This window comes from Pipistrellus kuhlii, unplaced genomic scaffold (assembly GCF_014108245.1).
Source record: "Pipistrellus kuhlii isolate mPipKuh1 unplaced genomic scaffold, mPipKuh1.p scaffold_m20_p_2, whole genome shotgun sequence".
Lineage (NCBI taxonomy): Eukaryota > Metazoa > Chordata > Mammalia > Chiroptera > Vespertilionidae > Pipistrellus > Pipistrellus kuhlii.
In genome coordinates, this window is record NW_023425515.1 from 58,665,341 (window position 1) to 58,684,383 (window position 19,043).

The 19,043-nt window shown below is 40.1% G+C and overlaps 1 protein-coding gene across 2 annotated transcripts in view; it reads left to right on the forward strand.

Moving 5' to 3' along the window:
- CCDC191 (coiled-coil domain containing 191) overlaps positions 1-19,043 on the forward strand; it is a 77,113-nt gene that overhangs the window by 39,312 nt on the left and 18,758 nt on the right. For both annotated transcript variants that reach the window (XM_036445467.2, XM_036445468.1), the window contains 4 exons: positions 100-290; positions 8,637-8,931; positions 15,928-16,385; positions 17,179-17,291. In XM_036445467.2, coding sequence (XP_036301360.1) covers positions 100-290; positions 8,637-8,931; positions 15,928-16,385; positions 17,179-17,291 — 1,057 coding nt within the window. The remainder of the gene's footprint in view (positions 1-99; positions 291-8,636; positions 8,932-15,927; positions 16,386-17,178; positions 17,292-19,043) is intronic.

The following is a 19,043-nucleotide window of genomic DNA, read 5'->3' on the forward strand; positions in this document are numbered from 1 at the left end:
GCTAATTTTGTTAGAAAAAGGATGAGGCAGAAATCCAAGAAGAGGACTTTATTACCTATAGAAACACTGGTAGTGATTTTCCAAACGTTTCCATTGTAGTGTCAGAAGCGCTATTTCTCTGCCTGGCACAAGCTGATTCTTGACCACAGGATTAAGCTGGGGAAAGCTGGAACTCTGTCCAACTGGAAGCTTCAACTGAAGGTCCTGAAGGCCTGGAGAGACTACACAAGGTCTCGGAGGCTGGAGCAGGAGAAACAAGCCATGGAGAGGGAGCTCAGGGAAGAAAACAGGTACCATTATTTACCAAGAAAGCCCTTCTAGTGCATTTATCTAGGATAACTTTCCACTTGATGTATCCAGAAATGAATTCTCAAAGCTCTGTTCACTGGAATCGTCTCACCTGCTTATAAAATGTGCTAACAATTGGTTTCCGTTGCATCCCAAACTAGAAAAATTTTACTGAAGATTACAAGCAGAAAAATTACTTAATAAAAATATATTCATGTGCATGCTTTCCTTTTTTAAAGGAAGTAGGTATGCTTTTTCCCATGTCCTCACATGTAGCAACATTTCACTTGGACTGTTTTATAATTCAAAAGACAGAGTTTGGTTTATATGCCAGTAATTCACTTTGGTAGAAATCACTATCTGCACATAGAATAGTAATTAGGGACACAGGGAACATCCATCTGGGAGGACAGACCTGCCAAGAGTAATTCCTCCCATTCCCCCATCTTTTGTTCTCCATCTTGTGTAGAGGTTTTGACATCTTTTTATCAACTTCCTCTGTGATTGCCACATCCTTTATGGCTAGGGTTCAGGATCTGGAAAGGGGCTGCGCACAAATACACTAGACAAGAAATATGAATTTAGAAGATATGGGGGGCCAGGTGGAAAACCCTTATCTAGTGAAAGTCTCCACTGGGGCCCAGGCCCTGTTAGCTTTTATTCAGTTTCAGAACACACATCTTGACCTTAGGGCAATTCAATAGCAGACTATCTTAAAGGTCAGTAAATATTAGTAAAGTTTTATTTTGAGACTATTAGGTCAGGAAATTGCTTGGGCCATCATTATCTCGACAGAACAATTGGTGCATAGCTTTTAGCCCTTACTAAAGCTCAAGGTCCATCAGTCTTCGAGTTCTCTGATACACTTTCGTGATAGTGTAGAGATTGGATAGCTTCCAGCATTCCTCTTATTCTTATGAATGACAAAATTTGTCTTCAAGTAAAGCTTTCTTTGCTCCATCATCTTTTTTTTTTAAATATATTTTATTGATTTTTTTACAGAGAGGAAGGGAGAGAGGTAGAGAGCTAGAAACGTCGATGAGAGAGAAACATCGACCAGCTGCCTCTTGCACACCCCCTACCGGGGATGTGCCTGCAACCAATGTACGTACGTGCCCTTGACCGGAATCAAACCTGGGACCTTTCAGTCCGCAGACCGACGCTCTACCACTGAGCCAAACCGGCTTCGGCTGCTCCATCATCTTAAATACATTCTGTTTTTTCTATTTCCAAATTTAACTTTATATTCTTGAACCAAAATCATATATGTAGAAGGAACAATTTGTTGATTTGGGAGAGGGCAGTTCATGTTTTTATATTTGCTCACTTCTCTACCAACAACCCTGTTATTCAGGGTGAAAAACTAAAGGGATGGTATATGAAAGCACTGAGCGTTGTTATGTAGAAGGGAATGACAACCCCTGGAGTTGTACAACCATGTGACAGCATTAGGCCCTGGGAAGGATATGTAGGAGACTGATAAATAGCTCCTTGTTCTCAAAGAACTCACAATTTTGTGGGGGAAATAAAATCTAGGAACAGTAGAGATATCGTAAAGCATCCCCTTCTGATAAGACCTTAGCAGAAGGAAGTGTCGCTATAACTAAGGAGACTCCTACAGAATGCTAGGAAAGGTTGTATCAAGAAGATGGGTCATACCCTAACTGATTTGGCTCAGTGGATAGATCATCAGCCTGCAGACTTAAGGGTCCCAGGTTTGATTCCGGTCAAAGGCATTGTACCTTGGTTGCAGGCACATCCCCAGTGGGGAGTGTGCAGGAGGCAGCTGAATAATTGTGTCTCTCTCATTGATGTTTCTAACTCTCTATCCCTCTTCCTTCCTCTCTGTAAAAAAAATCAATAATTATACATATATATATATATATATATATATATATATGTATGTATATGTATATGTATGTGTGTATATATATACATATATATATATATATATGAATGAAGATAGGTCATGAGCTGGGCTCTGCACAGTAAGTAGGATGCTCCTAAGTGGAAATGGAGATCATCAGTCATGTAGTTGTAAAGTTCATCAACTTGCAAAAGGCTTTGAATGCCAGGACAAGAAGTTTAAATATTCTTTTGTAAATAGAGGCAAATTCTTGAAGGTTTTTAAGCAAGATGGGGGCCAAATCTGTTTTACTTTCTACAGTATGCGATAGAAATTTTCATTTAAAAAAGTCAACATAGGGAGCTCTTTCATAATTCATTTCTAAATTATCAGGGCCCAGTGATTAATATAAGGGATTAAGTCTAACTAAAATAGGAATAGCCAGAAATGGATTTGTTGGATAAAGAAGGGAAACTGGAGGTATTATAAAAGGGAAGCTACATGGGTAAGGGCACAAAGGAGTAGAAACTGAGATGTTTAAGTTAAAAGTGGCTTGTGAAGTTTACATGCCAGAAGACATCTGTAGAAAAAAATCTAAAGAACTTGAGATTCCATTGACATTAAACTGTTTAAATATAAAAACACTAAATGGGGATTTCATAATGTTCCAATTTTTATTAAGATCTTGGAACTTTTTGTCTCATATCTGTGAATTATTTTCAGGTGTCTCTTTTTAAATGTTCAGAATGGGTACTACTTTTTCGTTTTAATTCTATATGTTACAAAACTATTACACACCTACTCACACTCACACACTTGTGTAGATATACATATACAAACATTCCATTAAACACATTTGTAAGATATCACTTTTTTTAAAAATGGAAGAGAGAAAATATTTAACTTATAATAATTTTTTACCACAAAACTTTAGCGCAAAAATATCTTAGAGCAGGAAGGCTACCTGAACACTTGTCTAATCCAGCCCCTCATTTTACAGATGGTAAAAGTAAGGCCCAGAGAGGGTAAGTAATTATCTCAAGGTCATGAAGTTAAGAATAGGTAGTCCAGGACTGGATCCTAGTCTTTTTGACTCAGACTCAAATGCTTTTTTCTATACCACACAGCTCCATATTAAGAAGCTTCCAGGTGATGGTTCCCTAAGACAACCATGTTTTTTCAACTATACTGTAAAAGCTGGTTGCAGATGAAGAATAAGAGAAGTAATTCACAAATGACAAGTTATGCTGAAATATATGAGAAAAAATGATTTATTAGACACAAACTGACTTTGTGCTGCTTTCCTAAAAATCCCTGGTTCTGTGCATCTTGTTTTTTGTTCTAGAAATTGGTTTAGGATATTAAGGTGGATGATTTTGCTCAAAGAAGGTCGGGATATTAAAGGTGGAGTAAAAAACTCAAAGGTAGCTGCTGCAAACAGAAACCAAGAAATGTCCGTGGGATCGAGGGCGTCAGGTAGTCCCCACTTCCAGCATTCTTTTGGGCAGTCATTTATGGAGTACCTCTGGTAACATGTTGTATTGCCCTTCCCTCCATGGACTCCTGGGTATCCAGAAACTGAATGGCATCTAAAGCTGGTAAACCTCCTGATATGTCCATCAGAGAGGCAGGAGGACAGACTTGTATTGTCTGGCTCATGTTAAAGCTCTAAAACAGAAATGTATTTTCCCTGGAGGCTACCTGGTGCATTATTGAAAACATTAGCTTTTTCCATTCCTATTCCTGCTGAAGCTGCTCATCCCAAATGCAGCTGTTAGTGGCACTGCTGTTTTTATGTTCAGCATCAGATCTCTGCACGCAATCAGATCACTAGTATGTGGTTACTTATTTGTCATTTCTCATTTCCTTTTTCTTTATTTTGTTTATATTTTTATCATCACCATTTATCTCCCCTATATTTTCCTTCACTTCCACCTACCTCCTGCCCCACCCACCATGGAATCACCATACCTATGTCTGTATTCATGAGCTCATTCCCTTTTTCCTCATTTCCCTTTTAAAAATTCAAGATATTCTTTTGATACCTAGAAATGTCCTAAGATAGTGTTATTACCTTACATGAAAATTTGTTCTATACAGGACTGGCAGTACAGGGCTTTTTTTAAAGGGTGACATCACTTAGAGGAGGAATCTGAAGCTTAGAAACTTTCAGTCACTTTCCCAGCGTTCTGTTAGAGTTCCGACTTCTTGGTTCTATAATTTGCACCAGTCACCACTAGGTATCATTTGAATTGTTGGTTCTAAGCATCATGGTTCATATTTAAATTCCTTTTATATTTTACTAGAGGACTGTGGCACGAAGATTCATGCAATAGGCCTTCCTTCCCCTGGCTGCAGGCATTGGTTTTCCTCCGGCATCTGGGATCCAGGCCTTTGCTTTCTGTCTTGGCTCTGGCCAGAGACTTTGCTCAGGCCGTAGCCTTCAGTCTTCTCCACTCTGGCCAGCATGCTGCTCCTGTAGCTCCCTCCAACCCCCGCCCTCCCCCTCACAGCAGGTGCCCCACCCTGCTGCTCCAACCTGCATGTGAAAATTAATCTGCCATTTTTTTTTTGTTGGGTTAATTTGCATACTCACTCCTGATTAGCTGGTGGGTGTTGCAGAGGTATGGTAAATTTGCATATTTCTCTTTTATTAATGCAAATATTCTTAGGTCTTTAGAGATGGCCTTTGTCTGCATGAAGTTATATAATTGTGATGATTATGCCACAAATTTCCTGATTTCATCTTGGCAGCATACTGGGACAGGATGTTTTCCATACAGGAATTCTGTCTTTCATTCAATGATTATCTGTAGACTGTGTCTGAAACCATTTCTTTAGCTTAGCATTCCCAGGTAAATCACATCTGGTTGAGCTTTTAAGGAATTTAAGTGATTTTTCACTTTCAGAAATATTTATGTTTAAAAGTATAGAAGTTGGCTTATCTGGAATACTGTCACTGCTGAAGTGAACTGCAAGGGCACTGGAGTGGACCCAGCCTTGTCTCCAGACCCCTGGCTTCTGTGTTTCCACCTTCCCAGCTTGACCCACAAACACAGACACCTTAACTAGATCTTTACATTGCCTGCAAAACCATTATAGAGTAGGCTCTAAGCACTATAGTGAACATGCATTTTTGGTACCTATTTTCTTATTATTTGAGTTTTTGTTATGCTTCAAATATTGATATATTTTTTCTTTTTGCCTTTTGATAGTGTCCAAATAATCTTTTCCCTGATAGTCAAAATCTGTTTTGTTTTGGTTTGTTTATGCTGTAAAAACATGAAATTAACACTTCAGGTAAATTTCACACTCCTCCTTTCTGAGCAGATTGTTGTAAATCAAATTTCACATTAATCAGAGCAATGTTGATTCTCCTGTGAAAATTTACGATTTTCGCCTAATTATTTAAAGTGCTATATGGTTTTTGGAGCTTTGTTTTTCTTTGTGTGTGTTGGTTTTTTTAATACATTTTTATTGATTTCAGAGAGAAAGGGAGAGGGAGAAAGAGAAACATCAATGAGGAGAGAGAATCACTGATTAGCTGCCTCCTGCACGCCCCCTACTGGGGAATGAGCCAGCAATCCCAGCATGTGCCCTACCAGGAATTGAACCATGACCTCCTAGTTCATAGGTCAATGCTCCACCACTATGTCTCATGGGCCAGGTTAGAGCTTTGTTCTTACCTGTGTTGCTACCTTATTTTTTATTCTTATGTCCTCTAAAATTTTTATTTCAATGTTATTCAGTGTCATATTAGATATTTTATTTTCATCAAAGTACAATAAAATAAAAATACTTACAACCACCTATATTGTACTTTCATTACAAAATCTATCAGTCAATCATTAAGTATTTATTGAATACCAATTCAATTATTTAATTCATTAGAAAGAAGCAATCCTATCTAATAAAAGAGTAATATGCAAATTGACCATCACTCCAATACACAAAATGGACACCCCCATGTGGTCAAAGATGACTGCCTCCCAGAAGATGGCCAGCAGGGAAGGGCAGTTTGGAGGGACAAGGCCTACAAGGAAGGGCAGTTGTGGGCAATCAGGCCATCAGGGGAGGGCAGTTAGGGGTGACCGGGCTGGCAGAGGAGGGAAGTTGGGGCAACTGGACCTATAGGGAAGGGCAGTTGTAGGGGAGTCAGGCTGCAGGGGAGAGCAGTTGCAGGGGGGGGACCAGGCCTGCAGGGGAGGGCAGTTAGGGGCAATCAGGCTGGCAGGGGAGCAGTTAGGCATCAATCAGGCTGGTAGGGGAGTGGTTAGAGGGTGATCAGACTGGTAGGCAGAAGTGGTTAGGGGCAATCAGAAAGGCAGGCAGACCAGCAGTTGGGAGCCATCAGTCCTGGATTGTGAAAAGGATGTCCAACTGCCCGTTTAGGCCAGATCCCAATGGCGGTCGGACATCCTTCAAGGGATTCCAGATTGGGCTGAGGGACCACCACCCCCATGCACGAATTTCGTGCACAGGGCCTCTAGTTAAGTATAATGAAAAATGCTCTTTGCAGAATTGCTGTTAGTGTTTATCCTGAAATGCATCATTTCAATCAACTTTACTCTCTTTAATTGGTTGTTTCATTCAACTCCTCTGACATAAAGTTAAATAAAGTCTATGACTCTAGAATAGTCTAGAGTAGCTATGTTTTGTTTTTTTTAAAGAAATAGAATATATTAAAACAGAAATATCTGAGTGTGTCTCTGATAATACGGTAAATATTGCTTGATGAAACTTTTGTTTCAGTGATATATAGTTTTGTTTTATACATGCACACATAAACTTGCATATTGAGTCACAGTAAATCATTTTTTTCTTACTGTAGGTGGCAGTCAAAAAGGTTTCAAAGTCACTTAAGTATATAAGAACTGTAGAAAGGTTCTCCTGACACATTGACTTAGAATTTTGATTTTTTTGTTATGATACCCGAAAGTCCATGAGGAGAGTTAAACATTATGTTTATGTAACAGAAATGGATATGTATACAGTATTATAGAGAAATTATTTGATTACCCTTTACAAGATAAAATCAAGTAGGGAGCTAAATAATATTAGGTTTTAAAATCAAGTAGGTAGCTAAACAATATTAGGTTTGAAGCTAACCCCTGATACAACATAAGTTCCAAGCTCTATACCTCACTTCTTCAGGGACAGTAAGCATCTACTTACAGATGGAGCTCAGAAAACCCAGGCTTGAATTCTCAACAGCTGCTTCCAAGGTGTCTCCTAATGGAGGGTCCCTCTGGGAAGGGCATGTAGCTGGTACTTCCTACCTCCACTCAGTCAGTTACCCTAATGTTCATGCAGCTTCCAGGAGCTCTTCCTTAGGAAGAGAATGAACCTGAATCCCTACTAGCCAGGGAAGGAGCTCCATAAGAGCAAGTGCCTGTCTTTTCCTTTCACACATGTCTAGTGGTTAGCAATTATCTTCATAGGGCAGTCCTTCAATCATTTAGTTTAAAGGGTCTGTAAATGAATCCTTCTTTTTAGATAATCATTCCCTGGCCAAGTAAGACCTCCTTTCCCAGATCTACCTTCTTAGTTTCATGTTGACACTTATAAGTCTTATGCTTAATTGTTGACAATTCACTTCAGTTTTGTTCCTTTTCCTTCCTCCCAAATTTCTGTCTTCCTTAGGTTTCCCAGATAGCTGGATATCTCCCTCATCTTTTAAAAAGTACTTACTAATATACCTACTAGTGGCCCAGTGCACAAAATTCGTGCACATTAAAAGGGACTTAATTAGACGAAATATTTTAATATTTCTATTTGCCCTTTCTCTATAATAGAAGTGTCAGAGATGAAAGAAAATTAGTAAAATGTATATGAAAATATCCCTCCTGTCAGAGTCTGGGATACGCCACAGGACTCAGAGTCAAGTTCCTGCCCACTAACATGAGCCTTGAAATTTTGTGAGACCCAGACCCTGCTGGCCCCACCCCTGTCAAGCCCCATCAGGCAGCAGGCACAGCCTCAGGTCCCCCATCAAGCCCCAGCCCACCTCAGGTCCCCTAGCCCCAGTTCTGGGGTAGTGACACAGCCTCGGGTCCCCCAGTGCTGGGGCAGGGGACATTTCCCCAGGTCCCCCGTCAAGCTCCACCAGGTGCCTCAGATCCCCCAGCCCCAGTGCAAAGGCATGAGGGCACAATGACCATTTGCTTATTAGCTCTTTATTATGTAGAATTATTTTTGTTCCTCTCCAAAAGGCTTTAGAAGCTATTTTATGGTAATAAAAAAATGTAATGTGTCTTTGTGACATGATAGAACAGAATAGTCATTCTTCTGAGGTAATGTCTGAAAGAGCCAATGCCTTCCATGAGCATACCCTTTACACCAGGGAATTTTGTAAAACAGTTCCTTTTAGCTTAAATGGAAGGTTATGGTGGAGCTAAGTGGAGCATTTCTGGGACTCCTCTGGACTTGTGTTTCATTTATATCACCAAGTAACAAGCTGTAAATTGCTTATCCTTTTTAATGGAAGTGCTTTGTTGCTTAGAAAACAACAACTGGCTGCTGAGTATAACAGGAAGCACGTTCTCCAGCACCACTTTACAGAATGGCAGCATTGGCATCACCAGAAGCAAGTTCTCCGGCACCACTTTACAGAATGGCAGCATTGGCATCGTGCAGAGATCCTAAAGAGAGAGCTGGCTCTAACAAAGGAGGAAACCCGGAAGAAAATGGGCGAGCTGTTGAAGGCAGCGTCACTAGGAAAACTCAGTGCAGCTGGGTCAGTAGGCACCAGTCTTCTCAAGGAGGCAACAGCCACAGTGGAGCCACCTACAGGAGAGGTACTTTGCTTTTTTTTTTTTTTTTTTTCTTTGCCTTCCTGCTTATTAATTACTTGCATTTGAGCTTTGCACTTAGGTAGCTTGGGCTACATTAGCTGTTGTCAGGTTGCCTCACCTAGGCTATCTAAAAGATGAGCTGCTGTAATGCACAAAGGTTAACTTTCAGTCAGTGTTTATTTTCTTGAACTGTGTCCTCTTTTTATAATCCTGTATAATAAAGAAGTAATATGTAAATTGACCATCATTCCAACACACAAGACGGCCACCCCCAGGTGGACACAAGATGGCTGCCACAAGATCGCCGAAAGGGCAGGGCAGTTGGGAGGGACCTGGCCTGCAAGGGAGGTTAGTTGGGGGCCATCAGGCTTGCAGAGAAAGGTAGATAGGGGGACCAGGCCGGCAGGGGAGGGCAGTTGGGGCAATCGGGCTGGCAGGGGAGCAGTTAGGCGCTGACTAGGCTGGCAGGGGAGTGATTAGGGAATGATCAGGCTGGCAGGCAGAAGTGGTTAGGCAGGCAAGTGGTTGGGAGCTATCAGTCCTGGATTATGAGAGGGATGTCCAACTGCCCGTTTAGGCCCAATCCTACCACGATTAGGCCTAAACAGGCAGTCAGACATCCCTCGAGGGGTCTTAGATTGGAGAGAGTGCAGGCTTGGCTGAGGCACACCCCTCACCCCCGACACACACAACGAGCACGAATTTTGTTCACTGGGTCTCTAGTCTATATATAAAAGCCTAAGCAACTGCTACGACCAGACAACCAGATGATAGCTATGATGCACACTGACCACCAGGGGGCAGACGCTCAATATGGGAGCTGCCCCCTGGTAGTCAGTGTGCTCCCACAGCCAACCTCCCGTGATTGGGGGCTGGCCAACCTCCTGTGGTCCCTCCCCCAGGCCAGCCGGCCCTAATCACCCTGATGAGGACTGGGCCAGATAGCCCTGATTGGCCTGATCACTGGCCAGGCCGAGGGACCTCACCTGTGCACGAACTCATGAACCGGGCCTCTAGTCACATATAAACTTTGGTGTAGCTCAAGCGTAGGAGGGACCTAATAGAGGGAATTTAAAACAACTAAGAGAAAGATTCCTTCAGGAACAGATAATATAAAGCATTGTTTACAATTCTTGAACTCCTCTTATTTGATGATCAGATATTTTCTTCCTAAATGAGCCTTGTGAATTAAAAGAGAGGAATGTTTATGTTTTTATTTTTCTAGTGAGAAAAATCAGATATTAATTGTAGCAGTTTGGTAGGAGAAAATGACAGGGGAAAAAAAGAAAAATAGCCTATAATTTCATTATTTGGAAATAACCATCAGTAACATGTTGAAGTATAGCCATCTAGTCTTTTCTCTATTCAGGTATATGCAAAATTTGCTCCACAGTATTTTATTTAGCTTTAAGTTTTTCTTCAGTCAAATCATTGAGAACATTAATCTGCCATAATTCAGGGCGGGGGGAAAGGCCATGTATTTTTTTTTTTTTTAAATAATGTCATTGTTCTGCTTTTCTAAAAGATTTCTTTTGTGTTTTCATAATATCACATGAGAATTTTTTTTTTTTAAGTCAGTAAGTCTTCAAAACAGTAGTTTTCAACAGGATATAATGCAGAATCCGACCACTAATTCAGAATCTCAGAGTGGAATCCTTGTATTTTTTTAAAGTTCTGTAGGTGAACCTGATAAATATTCACCCACGAGTTAAGAACTACCATTCTGTGCCATCATATTGTAATGGCTGCATGATATTCTATCATGAATTATAAGGTAGAATCTGTTTACTTTCTTTTCTATTACTGGACATTTAAGTTGTTTCCAGTTTGCTACGATTGCTTTAGTGAACATCTTTGTAGTTAAATCTTTGCATACATACATAGTGCTTTACCTTGGATAATTATCTAACAATAGAATACACATTTTAAAGACTCTTACCAAGTTGCCCTTCCAGAAAGGTTGTTTGGTAGGAAGTGCCTGTTTTCTTTTCTGATAACATATTTTAGCATATTCTTCATTTTTTAAAGTATTTTTCATTTTTACCAAGTTAACAGTTAAAATATTTTCATATTATTGCTTCAACATTTGCACGTGGTATTTTTTTCTCTTGTTGTTTTCAATCCTTATCCAAGGATATTTTTTCCCATTGATTTTTAGACAGAGTGGAAGGGAAGGAATAGAAGGGGGGAAAACATCCATGTGATAGAGACACATGGATTGGTTGCCTCCCACATGTTCCTCGAACAGAGGCAGGGATCAAACCTGCAACTGCCGGCCAAAAGCTCTAACCATTGAGTAAACCAGCCAGGGCTTTGGATTTTTAATTACTACTGAGGTTAAACATTTTTTATATTTCCCATTTACATATATATGTAGTTAATGAAAATGGATTTAGTAAGATAGATATATAGTGACTTGTCTCTTCATGCCTTTTTTTCTACTTGATTATGTATCTTTTTCTTATTTATAAGAGCTCTATATTTTTTAAGACCATTGATGCTTTTATTATTATATGTTTTGCAAATTTTTTTCATTCTGTCATTTGTCTTTTTGGTTTATTTATGGTGTTTGGTGCTATACACCGTTACATTTTAATAAAGGCAATCCTACCAGTTTTTTTTCTTTCATAATTGCACTTGTGTTTGAAAAGCCTTTCAAAGGAGGTGCTCTACCCACTCACCTCCGTCCCAGGCCCTTCCATCCCTCCACATAATGCTGTTAAGTACTTAACTCAGATATGTGAAATTGAAGTGGGCACTAGAGGGTCCCCAACCTTGTTTTTAACCTTGATTCCTGCTAGTAAGTAGTTAGTTTTCATTTAAGCTTAGTCTCTCAGCAGAGGGGATCATGAGGATGCTTATGGTGCCTTATGTAACAAACTGGTCCTTTCCCCCAGGCAGTTTACCTACCTTTATGTCAGTCAAAGGATATTGTTTCCATTGAGACCCAGGAGACTCTTCTATCTTGGGAAATAGCTGTGTGGAACCTTTTACCTTAAAGAGTTCCAGTTATCTTTCAATGAAAAAAAGGAAGTCAGCAGAAAGTATTTTTTTTCCCTGTGTAAAGCAGAAAAGTTACTAAAACACTTATATAATTTACACTCAAGAAAAAGGGTCTCCAAGTATCTGAAATAAAAATCAAAATAATTTATCTAGATTGTAAAAAAAAATTAGAGCAAATGAAAATAAAGGGCTATAATAGACGGTAAGTTACTAGATAAACTCTAATCTTTTCCAGAGTATAGAGTATAACATGAACAATGAAAATATAAACTCTTTAGTTAGATGCGCACACACTAATTATACAATCATAGGAACTCATGTATCATAAACACATACCCTGTTTCCCCCAAAATAAGACAATGTCTTATATTAATTTTTGCTCCCAAAGATGCGCTAGGTCTTATTTTCAGGGGATGTCTTATTTTTCCATGAAAAAGAATACACATTTATTGTTAAATGAAAATAAAGGAAATTTATTACCTGTATACAGTACGGTAGTACGGTAGTTATCAACACAAACCAGACAAACTGTGAATCCTACAGTATCAAGAATTTACTCATTTATTCAATGACAATCATGTCATCATCTTCTGGAACATCATCATAACAATCCAATTCCTGAATTTCCTAGTGAATTTCTTGTGACTCCATTTCTTTCAGAATCAGTGGACCAAATCTCTCATGTTTAGCAATAGCACTGTCTTTAAATGAGTACTTCTTGTCAAGGTAGCCTGCTCACAGTGCATTTTCAATGCAACTGTCAGTGATTTTCTCCCATGAATTCTTCACCCAAGTCACAACTTCTTGCAGTTTAGGTTTCACAAAGTTTCCACACTGATTTCTCTCCATTCTATTTTCAATGTAGTCATTAATTTCTATGAGCAAATTGTCTTTGAATGGCTTGTTTATTGCAATATTAAGAGTCTGGAGATAGGCCGTCATTCCTGCGGGAATCATTATCTGATCTATTTTTCTTTCGTGAAGAAATGTCTTCATGTCTTTAGCGCGGTGAGTGCTGGCTGCATACCAGACTAGCAGACCTCTTTGGCTCCCTCTCATAACAAGCAGCAGCATTAAATCGACCCACTTCCTTGCAACTGCTTGTGTGGCCCAGGCTTTTTCAGTTTCAAGAATAAAAATGCCCAAAACACGTTCAATCTTTTCCTTCTTGCCCTTAGAAATGATTAAAGGTGGGATTTTAGTGCCATCCAGATGAATTGCCAAAATACAGGAAACACGTGCACTTTCATAAGCAGTGGAGGGAATGTACACTTAGGAGGCACCCCGCTGTTCAATTGTTTGAGATGATTGGCCCATAAAAACTGCAGTTTCATCCATAGCAATCACGTTGGAAAGATTGTATTTAGAGAAGTCAGCATCATCAATAAAGGACTTGAATGCAAGTACTCGCTTAATAACTTGAGTATCTTCAACCTAAACAATGTTGTAGATCTTCTTAAAGACAGTTCACTTCACTGAAGGAAATTATCCAGCCAGTGTTGTGATGCTTTGAAGTCTTCGGGGGCTATGTCAAACTGTGGTGCCATTGCAAGGGCAAATTCTTGAATCTGAGCCTTATTCACAACCAAAGCCTTTGCTCTCCTGTCAACAACCCATTCACAGATCAGGTCTTCCAGCTTGGAAAATAATGGTTGCCAACCTGATCCACACTTGCGCTTTTTAGCATTTCCCTTGTCCACTTGTTCAATGAGGTTACCATACTCTGCTCGCCATTTTCGGACCAATCGGATACTCAACATCTTCTCTTCACAGAAAGCAGTAAGATTTTGGCCCCAAGAGTCTTCCACGATTCCTTTCTTGTACTCCACGGAGTAGCTTTTTCTTTTTGCGCTCATTTCTAGGGGTAAGAAAAAGGAATTCGGGTATCAAGGTGGGGGGAGGAGGATCACTTGAAATGACACAGGGGAGATCAGAGGGGGGAATCAAATGGCACAGGAGAATCAGAGAGGGGATTACCATTTTAGTAACCCCTTTTGATCCTCCTGTGTCATTTTGATTGCCCCTTCTGATCCTCCTGTGTCATTTTAAGTGATCCCTCTCCCCCCACCCCTGTGCCACTGAACACCTTCACCAGACATCCCTCCTACCCCTTTATCAGACATTTACCCCCTGGGGCCTGCCTGGGGACTGTCACTGGGCTTGCTGGGGCCTGGATCTGGGCTGGAGCAGGGTCTGCCACTGATGAGAACCTTCAGTCATCATGAGGGCGGCCGCGAGAATCAGGTAGTGTCACCAGAGACAGACCAGCACTCACCACCTTTGCCATGTCCGGTCCACTCTAATCCTCATGTTCTTCTACACGCATCTGCGAAAGTCTCCTCCTCTCTCCCGCCCCGCGCTCACCCTCACTCCAACCTCTGCTCCGCCTCCACACAGCAGTGACGTCAGGACTCCATGTAACATCACTGGTTGCTAGACGCCAGTCGGGGCGGCCCTAGCAACCAGTTTATGGTAAATTAATTTTCATTCTGAGACAGAGTCTAAGGGGGCCTTATTTTCAGGGGGATGCCTTATATTTCACTCAGAAAGAAACCTGTAAGTAGGTCTTATTTTTGGAGGATGTTTTATTTTCGGGGAAACACAATATATTTTATCTTCAAATTTTTCAGAATTATCAGCTAGCTAATAGGTGATTTTCTCTGATTAAGCCAGATTGTTCAGTTCTGTTCTATTAAGTACAATCTGTACCAATAAGCTTTTCTTTCTTTCTCTAATTTCACCTTAAAGAGTTACTATGATCCAAAAGAAATCTTGTTGCTGTACTCACGGCTTTTACAGCCTTGCTGGGTTAATAATATGTCATTCCCACAAAGTTTAAAAGGGCCTAAAACATGTACCCTGCAGGTGTTCTCATGAATAAATGTCCACTGACATTTCTGAAATAGAAGGTTATTTTAAAAAATATTTACCATGCCAGAGTTTCCACATATCACATCTTTCACTTAAGCTGAATATAAAAAAAATATTTCCATCATCATGAAAAATACGTTGAGTATCCAAGTATGGCACCCTGTTAGAACTAGAGGTTTCTAAGACATGTAAGATAGTTCACAGCATTTTTATCTTTATACTACTGCAGATGGCAAAATCAAAAACTGGTTAGACCTTAGACCATGGCATCAAACGATTCTAGAAGAGATATTTTTAACTATGACATTACTTTGGCCAGGATAAATTTTTCTGATTAAAAATTCTGTTTTCTTCTGTGTGGAACTTGTAATTGTGATACTTCTGTATGGAACTATTGAATGAGATATAAATGATATAGCTTTGAATATTATTAGGTAACATTATTCTTATGTAGCACAGATACCGGTATTTGTCCATTGACCCTGGGTTTGTCAATATTTTCCACAAATAGATTATTTTAGAATAACTAGAGACTCTAAACTTTAATCCAGGCCTTAATCTTAAAATAAATACCCTGTGATTAATTTACTAGTGGCAAGAGGAGCATTGAAATAACTATTATTAACAAGCTATTTTAATGAGTATTATTGATTTATAAAGGTATTCTTTAGTTTTCAAACATTCTTGAGAAAGACTATATCCTTTGCCACAAATTTGTCAGATTAAAATTCTTGTGATATATATCTAGAGTAATCTTGTCTAATTTATAAATGAACTATCCAAATTAGACATCTATGAGAGCTCACTTTTCTGATTACAAATGTTCTGGCCCATGTCAGTGGTTTGTGCAGCTGTAGCTATTCTCTCCCTGTTCCCTCCCCCTCTTCACCCCCTTATCCCACACACACACACGTTTCCTGGCCAGCAGCATTGCACATTCTAAGAGTGGCTCCCAGGGTGAAGACTGATGGCCTGTGAGATAGCCAGGCCAGGAACACAGGCAACTCTGACTAGGGTGCCAGGCAGTTGTGCCATTGAACAGAACAATGCTGACTAGAGGAAGTTGGATCTCAGCAGCACAGTCCTTTAAATAACTGAGCTCTAGAACCTTTTCCTTCTCCCTAGGTGACTGCAGTGCCCCTTTTGTGGGAAAAGCCTCCCTCAGAGAGCAATGATTGTATGCCTAGCCCCCACCTGGGAAGACCAACAACGAGCATCTTGCCAGTTCCCCTGCAGAATGTCCCTCTGAACACCTCTGACAATAAGCCACACAAGACCTTGGATGTTGAGGCCTCCCAGCAGCCTGGCAGCGATGAGAAGCTCAGAACCACCAGCCAGAAAGCAAAACCCATTTGCATGGGTCATTTTCACAATCGCCATGTCTTCCAGCAGCAGCTGATTGAGAAGCAAAAGAAGAAACTTCAGGAGCAGCACAAAACAATTCTGGAGCTGAAGGAAAGCCAGAGGCTGGCGAAGGCTCGGTGGGCAGCAAAGCGTGATGTAGCCCTCATGGACACACAAAGCCGCCTGCTGTCAAGCCCCAGAGAAGAAGAACCTCAAAAAACCTGCCAGGTGCTTTCAAAGTATGTCCATTTTATCAGAACACTCTCTGGACTCATTATTTGGAGTTTTTCACTTTGTAGTAGACGGGCTCCTGAACTTTACCTATAATAGCTTCCAGGCTCCATGATCTCTGCTTTCCTTTTGTTGTGCACTCGCAGACCAAATATGCCCATGCATTGTGATTGGTGCATGGCAGATACAAATAGGCCTTAAAGGCAAGCGACTGCCTAACTAGAAGGATCCTCTTACACATTACCATTGGTATGTGTAATGTGTAAGGACAGCTGCCTTTGTCTAGAAACTCTGTTATACCAATAAAAGAGAAAAATACTTGCTCTAGATTGAGCTATGGGTTTTTGATCATGTTAAGTGCTGAGAAGTCAGGTCAGACAATATCAGGTGCAAACGAAGCAATTGTCTAGCTTTATCGGGATGGCAATTATCTAGCTTAAATTTATAGTTGTTTTGGATAAAAGTAAACATTTTTTAGCCTGAAATAAGAGTCCAGATTTCTTAAAAAGCCATTTAGGCTGGTTTCAGAGGTGCTTAAGATGTACTTAGAATGTGTGACAAATGGTAGGATAAGAAGTGGGTGACACTATTGATTTGAAGTACTGGGGTGAGAGCTGGAGTGCCTCCCACACTGGTGATGCAGGCCAGTCACTCAGCCTTTCCATGCCTATTACACCAATTTACCCAGTGGGTGTAATAATGCGTGGTTATCTTAGAAAGGATTAATGAGTGCCTCAGGTGCAAGGGCCTTGAACAACGCTGGTTATTGGTCTAAATTCTTTTTCTTTTCTCCTTCTCCAGTTCTCCTGTTGCTTCCGCTGGGACTGAAGGTAGTAGAAGCAACTCCCAGAATTATCTTTCTGGACCCAGAAGGAACCCAAGGAAGCTGATGGCACCCCATCCCATTCTTAAAGGCAGGGCTGTCTTGGTTTGGCCTTGGTGGTGGTTATCTTCCCTTGAGGAGTAGTTTGCTGGGACTGAATTCAGGCCACCTTTGGGTTTTGAGCTTGGCAGAACCTGGTCAGATTAAGGTGGGTAGACACATGAGAAGTGGAATACACCAGAGTACTCCACAACTTTTCTCCTGCCTCTTCTGCCAAACTTTAAAAAAAAAAAAAAAAAGTTGCTGAAAGGTGTATCATTTTCCTCTAATTTGAGATTTTTATTGTGGTTTTTTTCAAAATGGGACAGAAATACAAATGAGAAAACTCTGAGTAGCTGCCTAGAATAAACATTGATCAAGCTCAGCTATCATTATATTTTGTTAACATTAAAATTTATAGCTATTTATGTTAAGTTAGTACATCATTTTATAATGAATTGTGCCTTGATGATAGGCTTTTAGTAATGAAATCTGTAAACCACACAATTTATTAAGATTGTTGATAACATAGAAATAATTATTTAAACCAAACAATACTATTGGAAGAGAAGCATTCCTTGGAACCCACCAATGAATCTGCTAATTGTTTTCACTGTATACTGAGTCAACCATTGTACATGGGTTTGTATGTGTGATAGGCACTTTAACAATTAGATTGTGTTGGGCTTTTTGTTTGTTTTTAAAATATATTTTATGATTTATTTTAATTTTTATTTTTTTACAAAGAGCAAGTGAGAGGGATAGAGAGTTAGAAAAATTGATGAGAGAAAAATAGATCAGCTGCCTCCTATACACAGCCTACTGGGGATGTGCCCGCAACCAAGGTATATGCCTTTGACCAGAATCTAACGTGGGACCCTTCAGTCCTCAGGCCGACACTCTATCCACTGAGCCAGACCTGTTTTGTAAATCTGAGTTTTCTCCTATGGCAAGATTGCTGCCCTCACCAAAATTGAGGTCATCTGAAGGACACTGTGCCTGTAGTACATTCCTGTTAATGAAGAAATTAGCAGTCTGTGCATTGACTCTGCTAGGATAGCAGTTTATGCCATCTATGTCCACTGAGGATAATTTAAAAATGCCCACTTATTACTTTTATTATTATTTGATCAAAAGTTAGCCCCTCAGGCTACCTTGCAAGTAGTCTTCAATGACTAGCCAGCTCCAGAAAAGATGGGAAGGGACATATTATCAGAGGCTCCACTTCTCAGGGTTCTCTCACTTTAATCCTCTAGTCTGCTTCTGCCTCCTTTAAAGACATCCTCACTCCTGCCATCTGTGGCACCCCACTATTCTTTTCCAGCAAAGCAGACACTTAATATAATATCTGCAAGACATAGCCTAGTGAGTGTTTTATTACTTCTTAAAACTTGGACTTAAATGTTCTTCCTCTATAATATGGCACAAGGAACTGAAAGTAACCATTGGCTGACTTGGGTGAGCAGAATTTGGTACTCCTCCCACCCATGCTTCTCTTCCTGTGAAAGTCCTGGCTGATGACAGTCATATTATCAGACCATCTTGCACATTTGCTTCTTTTGGATTGATATTTAATAGACTGTCAAGAACAGGAGTCTGACACTCAAATTCGTTCAGATGCCAGCTCTCCAAATGCTTAGTACAGTTCTATTTCCTGCCCATCTGGATATCCAGGCCTTAAAACTAAATTCAAATGTATTCATTGTGATCCTAAACTTTTATTTGTGGTTGTTGTTGTTACATATACAGACGTATGTATCATGACTTGGGAAAAATTAGTGGGTTCAATGGGAGTAATTCCATT